Raw genomic sequence first — 14,026 nt, 5'->3', positions numbered from 1 at the left:
TATCAATAACCAGTTGCGGAACTACCCCTGTGAGATGAAGGGGTTACCTATTAAAGTGCAATTTTTTTAAATTGTGCATTTCAGTTATTTTGCAGTAGGATTAAAAGCTGCCATTTATTTATTTTGTAATTAAAGGCAAAAATCCCAATGTGTTGTATTGGACCAGACATTAAAACTTAAGATGGGTACTACACACTAGGCCAGTGGTTCCCAAACTGTGTGCCTAGGCTCCCTGGGGTGCCTCAGAACACTTGCAGGGGTGCCCTGGGTTGGTGGTCCAGGACCAATCAAAATTATTTCTAGTCAATGTAATACACATACCCAGTGCTGGTGGCTGCCAATCATAACATATGTTGACAAACAGAAGCAAACCTTGTTCCTCACCACATAATGGAACCTAAAGATGACATATAAACACAATTTTTGATTTAATATTTATTTCAAAATTTCTCGTATAAGAAATTTTTGGCCTAGGGATGCCATGAATAAAATTCTGATACTCTAGGGTGCCATGATTCCCAAAATTTGGAAACCACTGCACTAGGCGATGTACTCGATGAGCGACGGGGCTTAGTGTTTCCTCTCCCGCATGCTGTGCAATGTGTGTCACTAATGATATTGCACAGTTACATCATGCCGCGGACAGCCAGCGCATGCATGCAGTTTTGGACGTTGAGTCACAGAGGGTCGTTAACACCAGGCAGAAGGACAATTGCTATGTTTCTGAACATCTAAATGTGTCTTACTAAAGACTTACTGATGTGTGTAGTAGAATATATGGAAATCTCTGTGTATATGTTCTTATTACTTCTGTCATTCAATAAACTATATAGAAGAGTTTTATGAAATGTTCTAAGAATACAGGATTAGAAATGCCCCAAATTTAGATATTGTTATTATTAATAATATACTATTAATAGTTTATATAGCACCAGCATATTCTATTGTATTTTACAATTTGCCAACAAAAGACTCATAAGACAAGACTTAATAATAACGGAAAGCCATTTATAGCCTGCTTGGTGTATTTGTTGCTTCCTGTAGGGTGGTAAGAAGGGGGCATCCCATGTCTAGAATAAGTGGTGTAGACTGTGAGATATGTTACCTTTGTATGAGAGAGAGACAGCAAAGCATCTCCCAATTAAAGAATAAAAATCCAGATATGACGTAGGGTATGTTCTCTATATACAACTAAAGGTGAAACTCAGAAAATTAGAATATCATGCAAAAGTTCATTTATTTCAGCAATTCAACTTAAAAGGTGAAACTAATATATTTTATAGACTCATTACATGCCAAGTGAGATATTTCAAGCCTTTATTTGTTATAATTTTGATGATTGTGGCTTACATTTTAAAATAATCCAAAATCTCAGAAAATTAGAATATTACATAAAATCAATAAAAAAAGGATTTTAAACACAGAAATGTCAGCACTCTGAAAAATATAATCGTGCATATGTACTCAGTACTTGGTTCGGGCATGAATTACTGCCTCAATGCGGCGTGGCATGGATTCTATCAGCCTGTGGACTGCTGAGGTGCTATGGAAGACCCGGATGCTTCAATAGCGGCCTTCAGGTCTTCTGCATTGTTCGGTCTCATGTCTCTCATCTTTCTCTGTGAAAAAAACTGAAAAAGAAAATAATTGCGAGAAACACCCATATTTCGTGCCTGAAAAATAACCGCGGATAATTAAATATCCCCATAAATGTTTTCCGCATAATCTGGTGAATGTAGAAACAAGCAGAAATGATGTGAGATATCTGTACACCACTGGTCAGAAGTTGTAGAAAATCTCTAGTTTTTTTTCTCTAATTTTCGTTGAAATTTACACTAACATCATTGTACTCTGAGATGAAATCATATTACAAATAAATCCATTGGAGTTAAAAAAGAAATCACAGAATAATTTTGTTTATCAGAATGTCATCTAAATATTTGACTCCTTTAAAGAAGCCATCTTTTGCATATATAACCTTTGAACGCACTCATGGAAATATTTCTACAAAGGAAATCAAATATTGCAGAGTTCTTCCCAACACTGTTGCAGAAGTTCTCACAAATGTGTTGCCTGTGTAGGTTGCTTTGCTTTCACCCTTCTGTCCAGTTCATCCCATACTAGCTTGATGGCGTTTAAAGGGGGGTATACACGGGAGAGATGTGTGCTGAGCGAACTGCTCAGCACACATCTCTCCCGCCGCTCAGCACAGCGCGATGTGTGCTGAGCGATGCGGGGGGAGGACGGGGGCCGCTCATTTCACCCAGCGGGTGAAGTGAGCGACCCACTAGATTGAGCCTGCATGCAGGCCAATCTAGCAGCGGCGATAGCGATGTGCGGGGCCGCGTATCGCTATCGCTGAGGGGGCATGATCTGTGCTTAAAATCTAAGCAATCTAGTCAGATTGCTTAGATTTTAAGCATGGATCTCTCCGTGAGTACCCCCCTTTAATCTGGAGACTGTGCTGGCCATTACATAACTGGTAGCCTACCTTATTGTTCTTTTCTTCATAGATTGATCTGGCATAGCCTGGAGGTATGTTTTGAGTAATTAATCTACTCTAAAATGAACCATTAACCAACTAGACGTAGACCGGAAGATATTGCTTGGGGCTGCAAAATGCTGTGGTAGCCCTTCTAGTTCAGGGTGCAGTCACTCTGTGCAAGTCACTGACTCGAGATCCAGCAATAGATCATCACTCATCCTCTTCCATGTTGGTGTCACATGGAGTGTTTTGCTATTAAAAGAATTGCCCTTTTCAATTTTAGACTTAAACACCTTGGGAAGCTGCGGCTTGCTTAGAAAATAAACCCGACACACTGAGGAACTATCCTTTCACCTACAAGACATTGCACAAAAACCCTTCATAACCACTTCACTATAATGTTTGCATTGTTTGGATCCACACCAGGCAGTGCGTTAACTGATCTGGTTGCAAATGATGCGATCAGTCAGATACACAGAGAGCTGGCTGCCTGGAAGATAGTTTTCCTGCAGCTGCCAATCACAGAGGGACCTCCCAACCCCTCTCCCTTTTTGCGCCCTCCTCCAGTGACTCCAGTGCTACCCCACCCGGCGGCTGCACAGAGGAGCAGCCGCCCGGAACATGTAAATTTAAAGACCCCTCCACACACACATAACACACACACACACACACACACACACACACACACACACACACACACATACAGCCCCCTGTTCCTGGCGGCTGTTCAGATGAGCAGCCAATGAGGAAACTAAAGTTGTGCTAGTCTCCAATGGTGGTGGCCCAATGTTCCAATGTTAAAAATTATATTTGACAAATATTTATTAAAAAAAAATTATATAATCTTTTTGGATAAGTTTAACAACATATTCTTCACCTAATTCACTCATAAAAAAATAAATTACAATTTCTGAGCGTTTTGTGGGTGAAAAAAATTGTCAGCTAAGTTGTTAATGAATCACAGCTTTCACTAAGGGCGCCTTCTAGTTTTCCGTAGTTCAGTGGCGTGATTCATGGCTCAGGCAGGCCTCTTTTTTTTCTTTGTTGCCGAACAGCTGTAAGTTCTAACCCATTACTAGTTCCCTAAAAAAAGACCTTTTTTTCTAACTCTGAAATGTACTTGAGTCTTTGTTTTAACTAGTAGTTTACTGCTCACCTTTATACCATTTCAAGCTATATGCTGGGTCTGAATTTATTAAATTAATCTGGAAAATTGGGGGTGCCCTAAACCATTAGAACACCCCCATAGGGAAGCGGGCAGGATGTGAAGAAAACACGGGAAATAGTGGCTCCATTCCTCGGTGACCTGCAAATTGTGACATTTTGCCACTATGGGGGCGTGGCCTAATGACTTTATTAGGATAGCAGTACTGCAAAGTAGGTAAGTATGCTATTGGCTGCAATCTCACTGCTAAAGGTAAGTACTCCCCAAGCACTAAGGATTTTACTAGTCACCTAGGAACTCGAGTGATACATTGCGTATTTGTTTTTTGGGGTGTATCAGAGTGAGAATTGTCCCTGGAGAATCTAACACAGCTGAAGAATGTACATTAAAAAGCAATCCATAATGTATGCAAGCCTTTGAACATATGGATACAAAAAAATATGGAAATGTGAATAACAAAAGAAAATACTGTTGTAAATTAGTGCATTTAAATAAAAAGTAGTAATCTCCTTCATCTGTATACCTGGTTTCTCTCCATCAGGTCCCCTGCACCTGGAGAATGAAATATTTAAGGCTATAAAGCCAGGACTGTCTGCATATGCTGATGATCCAGAGAAGGCAAGTCTATTATTTAAAGTCTGGTCATTAAAAAAAAAAAAAAAAAAAAAGTCAGGTGATATGTACATGCTAGATTAAACCCCCCAACATCCTCCACCACCACCGTAATTTGGCCCTGATTCAGAGATGGAGGAAAGCAGTCGCAGCCGTGACAGTTGTTGCAGCCGCCATAGCCAAATTAAGGCGGGGATACTGTACCCCGCCCCCCCTCTGTCAGGGGGCCCCCCAGCCAGAACACACTGACATCACTAGCTTTACCTCTTAAGCAGCAGCAGAACCAGCAGCCAGAATGCCAACAGGACGGTATGCAGTGCAGGTAGAGACACTGGAATATCATGATTCATGAGCTACCGACAGAGCTTTCTGACCACAGGAGAGATAGGAGGGTGGAGAGAGCTGTAAGTGACACAGGGGCCCAGCTCTTCCTCCTCCCCGCCTGGGTGTCTGAGTCCTGTGTAAACTGTTATGCAACTGAACCATTTGGGTCTAGAGAGAGAGTCCTCCTGAGTGCTAAGTAGTACAGAGGCTGCTGCTGTTCTTGCATGTGACGAGATAAATTATTTTAAGGTTAAATTGTCTTTGTTTCACTGCAAGAAAAGTTTATAAAATAGTTGTCTTTCAATTAGGTGGAGCTATAAACAGTACTTAGTTTTAACTAATAGTTTAATAATGCCTAATACACACCATTCGTTTAAATTTAATACACACAATCTATACTTCCCACCATGACCCATTCTAGGAGGGACAACATTCTCTCTACCTGGACTTCCTTCTTAAGTTATGATTGCGATCACCTGTGTTGAAATGCCTCTCTTATCCATTAAATAGTTCTACACAGTTTACGTTAATCATATATTAAGAGGGAAATCCAGGTAGAGAGCAGTTTGTCCCTCCTGGTATGGGACATGTTGGAAGGTATGCACAATTTAATATACCCCACCTTCCATCGGAGCCCCCCTGTATTTGGTGCCCCGGGCACCCCTAAAGGCTTAATTCAGCCCTGGCAGCCACTTGTGCTAAATTATGCTATTGCCACAGGAGGCGTCTTGTGCACCTAGACGCCCCCCTCGCTCGCTTCTGTGATCAGCATCAGATCAATTCCAAGAACCTCGGCCAGCTGGGTAACCCTCAGGTTACTCCGATGGTTGTCCCAGATCCGTGCCCTTTATATCTGTCTCGGAAAACAATCACACTGGCCTCGGCACTCCCAGAAAATGCCCCCGTTTTCAGGAGCACTGCCCTCTTTCACTGCTTCTTCCACAGCTGCGGCTTAGGAGGGCATTGCGTGTTATAATGCATGACCCATTCTGCACATGCACAGTCCTCCTGTCATCGGAGCAGTACGAAAACCAAATCTGTGCTAGAGATGAGGTGGCTCCCAGGCTCTCATCTCGCAAGATAAGACTTTGGTCACATCTTACTTCATCAACTAAGCTTCATGGTACAGTGACAGCCGGCAGTGAGTCGGAGTGCAGCTGCTTCATTCTGATTCCCTGCCAGATAGTCTGACCTCACCGTCACAGTACCCACCTCCATATCCGCAATGTGAGCCAGTGCAATGCGACACGGACACCGGACACTGGGACAGAAATACTACTGTAGTTTGTGTTCTGGATCACTCAATCTGTCTTTCAGCTTCATGAGGTCAGTGGGTTGTGCATGCATGGCCTTCATAGATTGAAATAGGGATGGGAGGCAATTTAAAGCAGCAATATCCTGTAAATGTTATTGTGTTTCTTTACGTAAATCACTGTTAATAGTTGTAAGACGGTGCATTGTTTAGTTCATTTGTCCTTTTGAGTTGTGATTGAAGTTGCTGGTAAAATAAATATGAATGCTTATTAAGCTAGTGCTATGCTTATTTATGGCCATACAGAACACTTTTTTTTTTTTGGTTTGGCCTTTTATATGTGATAGTCACACCATCTTGTAAGAAACCATCATCCTTGAGTCATATCCTGGAACATAAAGTGCCTCATAAAAAGCATGTTTACGTACTGTGCTAACAACGTCTTGCAGTCGTTCTTCCAGGAAAAAGGGGGGACTTAGATTGGAATCCCTGAGGCCGATTCAGTTGTTTTGTGCGTCTAAAAATCCCATCTAGATGGGACTTTTTAGACGCCCAAACAACTGTCACAATTCAGTTGTGTTTGGGCGCCCATGCACATTGCGCATGTTGCGCCCAAACAGACAGGGTTTAGCCGTGTAAAATGGCTAAACCCATCTAAACTCCCTGCTTTGGGCATCCAAACTCCAGTTTGAACGCCCAAAGTGCCCGGTTTTTTTTTTTTCTCTCGTAACAGGAGGCTGAGAGGAAAAAATGTGGCCTTCACGACCGATGGGCGCCCAAACGGCAGAACAATTGAATTGCTGCTGCTGTGCGCCCTCTATTGGCGGCCGCAGAAAAAACCCATTTGAATCGGCCCTCCTGTGTTTAAATATAGTAAGAGGTGCTATCGTGCTGAGGCTTCTAATACGACATAGAAAAAAGAGAAATGCAGGTGCACACTCTAAGCACTAAGAATACTGATAGTCAAAATAATTTTTGATAAACTCTTACAAATTAACATAAAATATAAGTGAAGTTCTTAGCACAAATTTGACCAAAAATGTAAGATTGTTCCTCTGCTAATCTAATCACTTGATGAGCTGGTTTATATTTGTTGGCATGGAATAGATTTATCATGATTTATCCAACAGTAGGTGATTTTATTATCTGTGTATCTATATGCAAACAATGACAAGAACTTTTACTTTAGTATTTTTTCCCATATAATACATTTGAGATTTAGTAGCAAGGTTTGTGCTCACTCATAAATGTCACAATGTATCTGCTTAATGCTTTCAGTGTGCTGCAGGGATAAAGGAATTGCTTGATATTGCACAAGAAGAAATACCTGATCGCCTATGGAGGTCTACTCCACTGGTCCTTAAAGCCACAGCTGGGTTACGTCTGTTATCGGGAGAGAAGGCACAGAAGCTACTAGACACGGTATTCTGCTATATAGTATTGGCTTCTAGATGCGTTTTCATAGACTGTTTCATAAATCATCAATATTTTGCTAACAGTGTAGTTTACAGTGCATCCAGAAAGTATTCACAGCGCTTCACTTTTTCCACATTTTGTTATGTTACAGCCTTATTCCAAAATGGAATAAATTCATTTTTTCCCTCAAAATTCTACACACAATACCCCATAATGACAACGTGAAAGGTTTGTTTGTTTTTTTAGATTTTTGCAAATGTATTAAAAGTAAAAAAACTAAGAAATCACTTGTACATAAGTATTCACAGCATTTGCCATGAAGCTCAATTGCATTCTGTTTCCACTGATCATCCTTGAGATGTTCTTACAGCTTAATTGGAGTCCACCTGTGGTCAATTCAGCTGATTGGACATGATTTGGAAAGGCACACACCTGTCTATATAAAGTCCCACACTTGACAGTGCATGTCTGTAGACCTCAGAGACAGGATTGTCTCAAGGCACAAATGTGGGAAAGGGTACAGAAAAATATCTGCTGCTTTTGAAGGTCCCAATGAGCACAGTGGCCTCCATCATCCGTAAATGGAAGCAGTTCGGAACCACCAGGACTCTTCCCAGAGGTGGCCAGCCATCTAAACTGAGCGATCGGGGGAGAAGGGCCCTAGTCAGGGAGGTGACCAAGAACCCGATGGTCACTCTTTCAGAGCTACAGCATTACTCTGTGGAGAGAGGAGAACCTTCCAGAAGGACAACCTCTGCCGCAATCCACCAATCAGGCCTGTATTGTAGAGTGGCCAGACGGAAGACACTCCTTAGTAAAAAGCACATGGTAGTCCGCCTAGAGTTTGCCAAAATGCACCTGAAGGACTCCCAGACCATGAGAAACAAAATTTTCTGGGTTGATGAGACAAAGAAGGAACTCTTTGGCATGAATGCCAAGCGTCATGTTTAGAGGAAACCAGGCACCGCTCATCACCAGGCCAATACAGGTTGAGTATCCCTTATCCAAAATTCAAAATCACACATTTTTGGTTCCCCATCTGAGATAATGAGATATATATATACATACATACATACATTATGGTAAGAACTTACTGTTGATAACTGTATTTTTCCTAAGTCCACAGAATAACAATGGGATATGATGAAGTTACAGCGGATTTGCACCAATTGGGCAAAGCTTTCCGGCCTCCCAGCATAAAACGGGCCCATCCATATATCCCCGCCTCCTGGCTCAGAAAAATCATTTGTATTCCAAAGCTCAAGGCAGGAGCATCATAGATAGCCCTAATCAGGCGATTAGAACACACATGCACACCCTTCCGTACAAGAAGGAAGAGGTTAGTGAGTAAAAGGATCCTCAAATCAGGTGTGTCAGGGAGAAATACCGTAATCAACGTTAAGTTCTTACCGTAACGTATATTTCTCCGGCAGGGTCCACAGGTTATCCACAGGATAACAATGGGATTTCCCAAAGCAATTTGGTGGTGGGAACGCTCCTGATTAGACAGGAGAATCCTTCGCCCGAATTCAGCGTCATGAGAGGCAAAGGTATCCATAGCATAATGTCTAATGAATGTGTTAATGGAAGACCATATGGCTGCCTTACATATCTGTTCTGCTGAAGCCCCACGTTGTGCTGCCCGTGATGGACCTACCTTATGAGTAGAGTGAGCAGAGACATTAGCCGGAACAGGGAGATCAGCTTGAGAATATGCTTCTGAAATCATAGTATCTAAGGTTGAAAAAAGACAATTTGTCCATCAAGTTCAACCTATTTGTGGTCTCCTATGCAGGATTATTTTGGTCTAAATTTTGTCTGATGCTGATGTCAGCCGTTGTGTTTTATTCCTCTTTTCATAGTAACTATAGTGCGCTACTACAAATTTATCGAACCCATTCTTAAAGGTGTTGACTGAGTCCGCCATTACAACTCCTTCAGGCAGGGAATTCCAAACACTTATTGTCTTTACTGTGAAAAAACCTTTACGTCGCACTGTGCAGAATCTCCTCTCCTCTAACCTAAGCAAGTGTCCACGTGTCCTCTATGCTGATCTTACCAAAAACAGGTCCCGCGCAAGCTCTGTGTATTGCTCTGTGTATTGTCCTCTTATATATTTGTAGATGTTGATCATGTCCCCTCTTAGTCTCCTCTTTTCCAGTGTAAACATGCCTAGCCTTGCAAGCCTTTCCTCGTATTTCAGCGTCTCCATGCCCTTAACTAGTTTGGTTGCCCGCCCCTGAACCTTTGCTAGCTCCAGAATATCCTTTTTTTACTATGGTGCCCAAAATTGCACACAGTATTCAAGATGTGGCCTCACTAGTGATTTATATAATGGGAGTATAACACTCTCGTCCCTTGCATCAATTCCCCGTTTTATGCATGCTAATATCTTATTAGCCTTCTTTGCTGCAATCCTACTTTGGGTAGGATCCGTCATCGGAAGCCATCTTGCCAGTGTCTGCTTATTAGCAGGCCATCCTCTCTTGTGAAAACCATAGAAAATGAAGAGAGAATCTGTCTTTCTGATGTCCACGTAGATCCTTAATGCACGGACCACGTCCAGCGATGCATCTCCCGCAGAAAGGCCCGGTACCTGGAAAGCCGGGACTACAATGTCTTCATTAAGGTGGAATATGGACACCACCTTCGGAAGGTACCCAGATCTAGTTCTGAGAACTGCTTTATCTGGAAAAGAAAAAATCAGAAATGGCGTACGACATGATAATGCCACTAAATCTGATACCCTTCTAGCTGACTCCATAGCCAGTAGAAAGAGAACTTTAGCTGTCAACCATTTAAGATCCACTTTATTAAGTGGTTCAAATGGGGCAACTAGAAGGGCTTTCAGGACTAGACATAAGTCCCAAGGCACTGTAGGATGAACAAAAGGAGGTTAAATGCGCAGCATTCCCTGGAAAAAAGTATGCACATCCTGTAAGTTGGCAATTTTCTTTTGGAACCATACAGTCAATGCTGACACTTGCACTCTCAAGGAAGCCACCATCAAACCTTTATCCATTCCTGCCTGAAGGAATGCTAAGACCCTGAAAACTCTGAAAGACTTTGGGTCCATTTTCTGTTCACTGCACCAATGACTATAGGTTTGCCATATTCGGTGATAAATGCAAGCTGAGGAATTTTTCCTTGCTCTGAGCATAGTGTGAATTACCTGTTGTGAGAATCCTCTTGACTTCAGCATAGAGGTTTCAAGAGCCACGTTGTCAAAGACAGTCGATCCAGATGTCTGTGATAACAAGGAACCCTGTACCAGTAGATCTGGACATTGAGGGAGCAGAAGTGGAGCATCCATCGTCATTCTCTGCAGATCTGTCTACCAATGCCTTCTGGGCCAAGCCGGAGCTATTAGTATCACAGCACCTTTCCCTTGCTTTATCTTTCTCACCACCCTGGTTAATAGGGTGATATGAGGAAACGCGTAAGCCAGATGAAAGTCCCATCTCACCGACAGGGCATCCACAAAGATCGCTTTGGGAGCCTTTGTTCTTGACCCGTATGCAAGAACGTTGTTGTTCAGACGGGACGCCATGAGATCTATCTCTGGCAACCCCCACTTGTCTACTAGAGTCTGGAAGACCTTTCAAGTGTAGAGCCCATTCGCTTGCCTGATGGCATGTCGACTGAGAAAGTCCGCTTCCCAGTTTAGGACTCCCGGAACGAACACTGTGGACAAGGCTGGATGATGAAGTTCTGCCCACTTTAGTATGTGACTTACCTCCTTCATTGCTTTTCGGCTGCGAGTTCCTCCCTGATGGTTGAGGTACGCTACTGCCGTCGCATTGTGGATCTGGACTGGTTTTCTCAGAAGAATGTCCTTTGCCTGAATCAGTGCCATGTATATGACCCGAAGTTCCAATATATTTATTGGCAGGCAACCTTCTTCCTTGGTCCATTGCCCCTGGAACCACAACCTTCCTAACACTGCTCCCCAGCCCTGGCGACTGGCATCTGTCGTCAGAATTTCCCAATCTGATATCCAAAAGGGTCTCCCCTTGTCCAGATGGGACGTCTGTAGCCACCAGGCTAATGATCTTCTTACTTCTATCGTAAGAACCATAGTCTGTGTTTTTATTATCTGATGCAACCCATTACATTTGGCAAGAATCAGATGCTGCAGAGGCCTCGAGTGGAATTGTGCATACTCCACCATGTCGAATGTTGACACCATCAAACCCATCACACGCTTTGCTGCGTGAATGGATACCTTTTGACTGTGTAGCAAGTCTTGAATCCTTGACTGAACCTTGGATATCTTGTTCAGAGGTAACATTACTCTCTGAGACTTGAATCCAGTACAGTTCCCAAGTGAGTCATCTGCTGTGACGGAACCAGAGACTATTTTGCCCAATTTATGAGCCACCCGTGCTTCTGCCAATACGTTATTGTCTGTTGCAGATGACATAGGAGCAATTCCTGCGACTGTGCCAGGATTAAAAGATCGTTGAGGTATGGAAATATTCTTATCCCCTGCTGGCAGAGATAAGCTGCCATTACCACCATAATCTTGGTAAATACTCTGGGGGCTGTGGCTAACCCAAAAGGTAGGGCCTGGAACTGAAAATGCTGTTGGAGGATAGCGAACCTGAGATAGCATTGATGGGACAGTGCTATAGGAGCATGTAGGTAAGCATCCTGTATATACAGGGATACCATATAATCCCCTGGCCCCATGACCAAAATGATTGAACGTAAAGTCTCCATGTGAAACTGAGGTACCCAATTGTATTTGTTCAGTACTTTGAGATTGAGAATGGGCCGAAACTGAAGCAATTTCTGAACTGCCTCTTGCAAAGCCCTGGCCTTCGTCTCTACCCGAGATGGGCTGGTAAAAGAAAACCTTCGAGGAGGGTGCTTCTTGAAGGCAAAAGCATAACCTGGAGATACCGCTTCCTGCACCCAGGCATCTGTTGTAGACTGCTGCCAGATCTGTGCAAACTGAAGAAGTCGGCACCCCACCCAGGGGTCCCCCAGGTGGAGGCCCGCACCATCAGCCTGATGGCTTTTCTCTTTTACCAATCGGTCCTCTGGTAGCCCAACGATTTTTAGTCTTACCAGACTTGTTGTATTGGGACTGCCTGCTATCACTTTTACCTTTTAGCTTTTCCTTGAGACCGAAAGGGACGAAAAGCCGGAACTTTAGGTTGAAATGGTTTGTGGAAAGAAACTTTACTTTCTTGGAGTCTGCTTCTGACTCCAAAATATTTGTCAATTCTTTACCAAAAAGAATATCTCCAGAAAAGGGCAAAGATTCCAAAACCTTCTTAGATTCTGAATCCGCTTTCCACGTACATAGCCAAACTGCTCTACGAGCATCTATTTTTTAAGCTTTTGCCCTGGAGGCAATAGTACCCATATCCAAAGCTGCTTCTTCCAAGAACATTGCAGCCTGTTTTATATGTGCTATATGGGATTTTTTTCTCTCTAGATGCTATTAAAAAATCCCCCTCCAGTGCATAAGCCCAGGCAGCCACTGCCTTTGCCATCGAAGCTGAAGCCATGGCTGGCCTTATGACTGCCCCAGACGGGGAAAAAATGGTTTTAGAAAATCATCTACTCTGCTATCCATGACATCATTTAATGATGTTGAAGGCAAAGGTAATGTAGATTTTCGCACTAATCGAATCACATGCACATCTACTTTAGGAGCCACCTCCCTTTTTAAACAATCCCCAGCTGGAAGAGGATAATTGGAATTCCATTTCTTAGGAATTCTAAACTTTTTATTAGGCGTAGCCCAAGCCTCTCCCATGATTTCCGTCAGCTGATCTGACCCTGGAAACTCAGTCTTAACTGTTTTGGGACATTTAAACACAGGTGCCTTGGTTTTTAACACAGGCTCAGCTGAATCCTCTAAGCATAGAATGGCTTTCATTGCTTTAATTAACTCGGCTATATCCACTGAGATGAGACCTTCCTCCTCTTCCTCCTCCTCCTCCTCCTCTTTGTATGCCGAAGTAGAATTGAGCTTTCATCTTCTGATGAATCCTCATCTGAACCATGTGTAACCTGTGAGGATGAAGAATTACTTGCCACCGGCTTATCAGCCTGTTTCTTTTGAGAGGCAGCTGCTGGAAGTGATACACCACAAGTGGTAAGCTGTATGTAAGGGTTAATCATGTAACCTATCCACGGTACAGGAGTTGGAGGAATTATCCTTTCAGCTATATTGGATTAAGTCTGTGAAAACATAGCCCAAGGTGGATCAACCTGCACCTGAATCTGCCTTGTATTTTTCAAGAACCCCTGGTGAAAGCTAAAACAATTTGCACACAAACCATCCTGAGCCAAATCCTGAGAGGATAACACAGCTTTGCAAGACAAACATAATATGAGTTTTGGTGTTGCTGTGAGTGTATCTTCCTCACCTTTGCCGCTCTTAGACATGATAAATAATCAACACTTCCACATTGTACTACACAATTTGTGACTGTAATCACTTTAAACTTTTTAAAGTGACATACAATCCGACCCTACCCATGCACCAGCATTGAGGATCGGAATAGAACAAAACTGACAGAATATAGTAAAGTCAGCAATCACACTAGCAGTCGGTCACGTTATACAGTAGTATAATCAATATGAGCACATCATCAACTACAAGTACATTTCAAGTATGTAGGAGAACACATTACTGAATCATGTTTAAACAGATCTTCCGTATTCAAACGCATTGCGAAAGAAACAGTAGATGTATACAGACTCATATGCAATAGGCACTTATCTAGCTTCTGACTCCTCACTGCTGACATCA

At 42.7% G+C, this 14,026-nt stretch overlaps 1 protein-coding gene across 2 annotated transcripts in view; it reads left to right on the top strand.

The window, feature by feature from the left end:
• ENTPD6 (ectonucleoside triphosphate diphosphohydrolase 6) overlaps nucleotides 1–14,026 on the top strand; it is a 131,454-nt gene that overhangs the window by 1,917 nt on the left and 115,511 nt on the right. For both annotated transcript variants that reach the window (XM_063918128.1, XM_063918129.1), the window contains exons 3-4: nucleotides 4,192–4,268; nucleotides 7,117–7,260. In XM_063918128.1, coding sequence (XP_063774198.1) covers nucleotides 4,192–4,268; nucleotides 7,117–7,260 — 221 coding nt within the window. The remainder of the gene's footprint in view (nucleotides 1–4,191; nucleotides 4,269–7,116; nucleotides 7,261–14,026) is intronic.

The sequence above is a fragment of the Pseudophryne corroboree genome, chromosome 4 (assembly GCF_028390025.1).
Source record: "Pseudophryne corroboree isolate aPseCor3 chromosome 4, aPseCor3.hap2, whole genome shotgun sequence".
NCBI classification, from domain to species: Eukaryota; Metazoa; Chordata; class Amphibia; order Anura; family Myobatrachidae; genus Pseudophryne; species Pseudophryne corroboree.
This window is presented reverse-complemented; position numbering and strand designations above follow the sequence as displayed.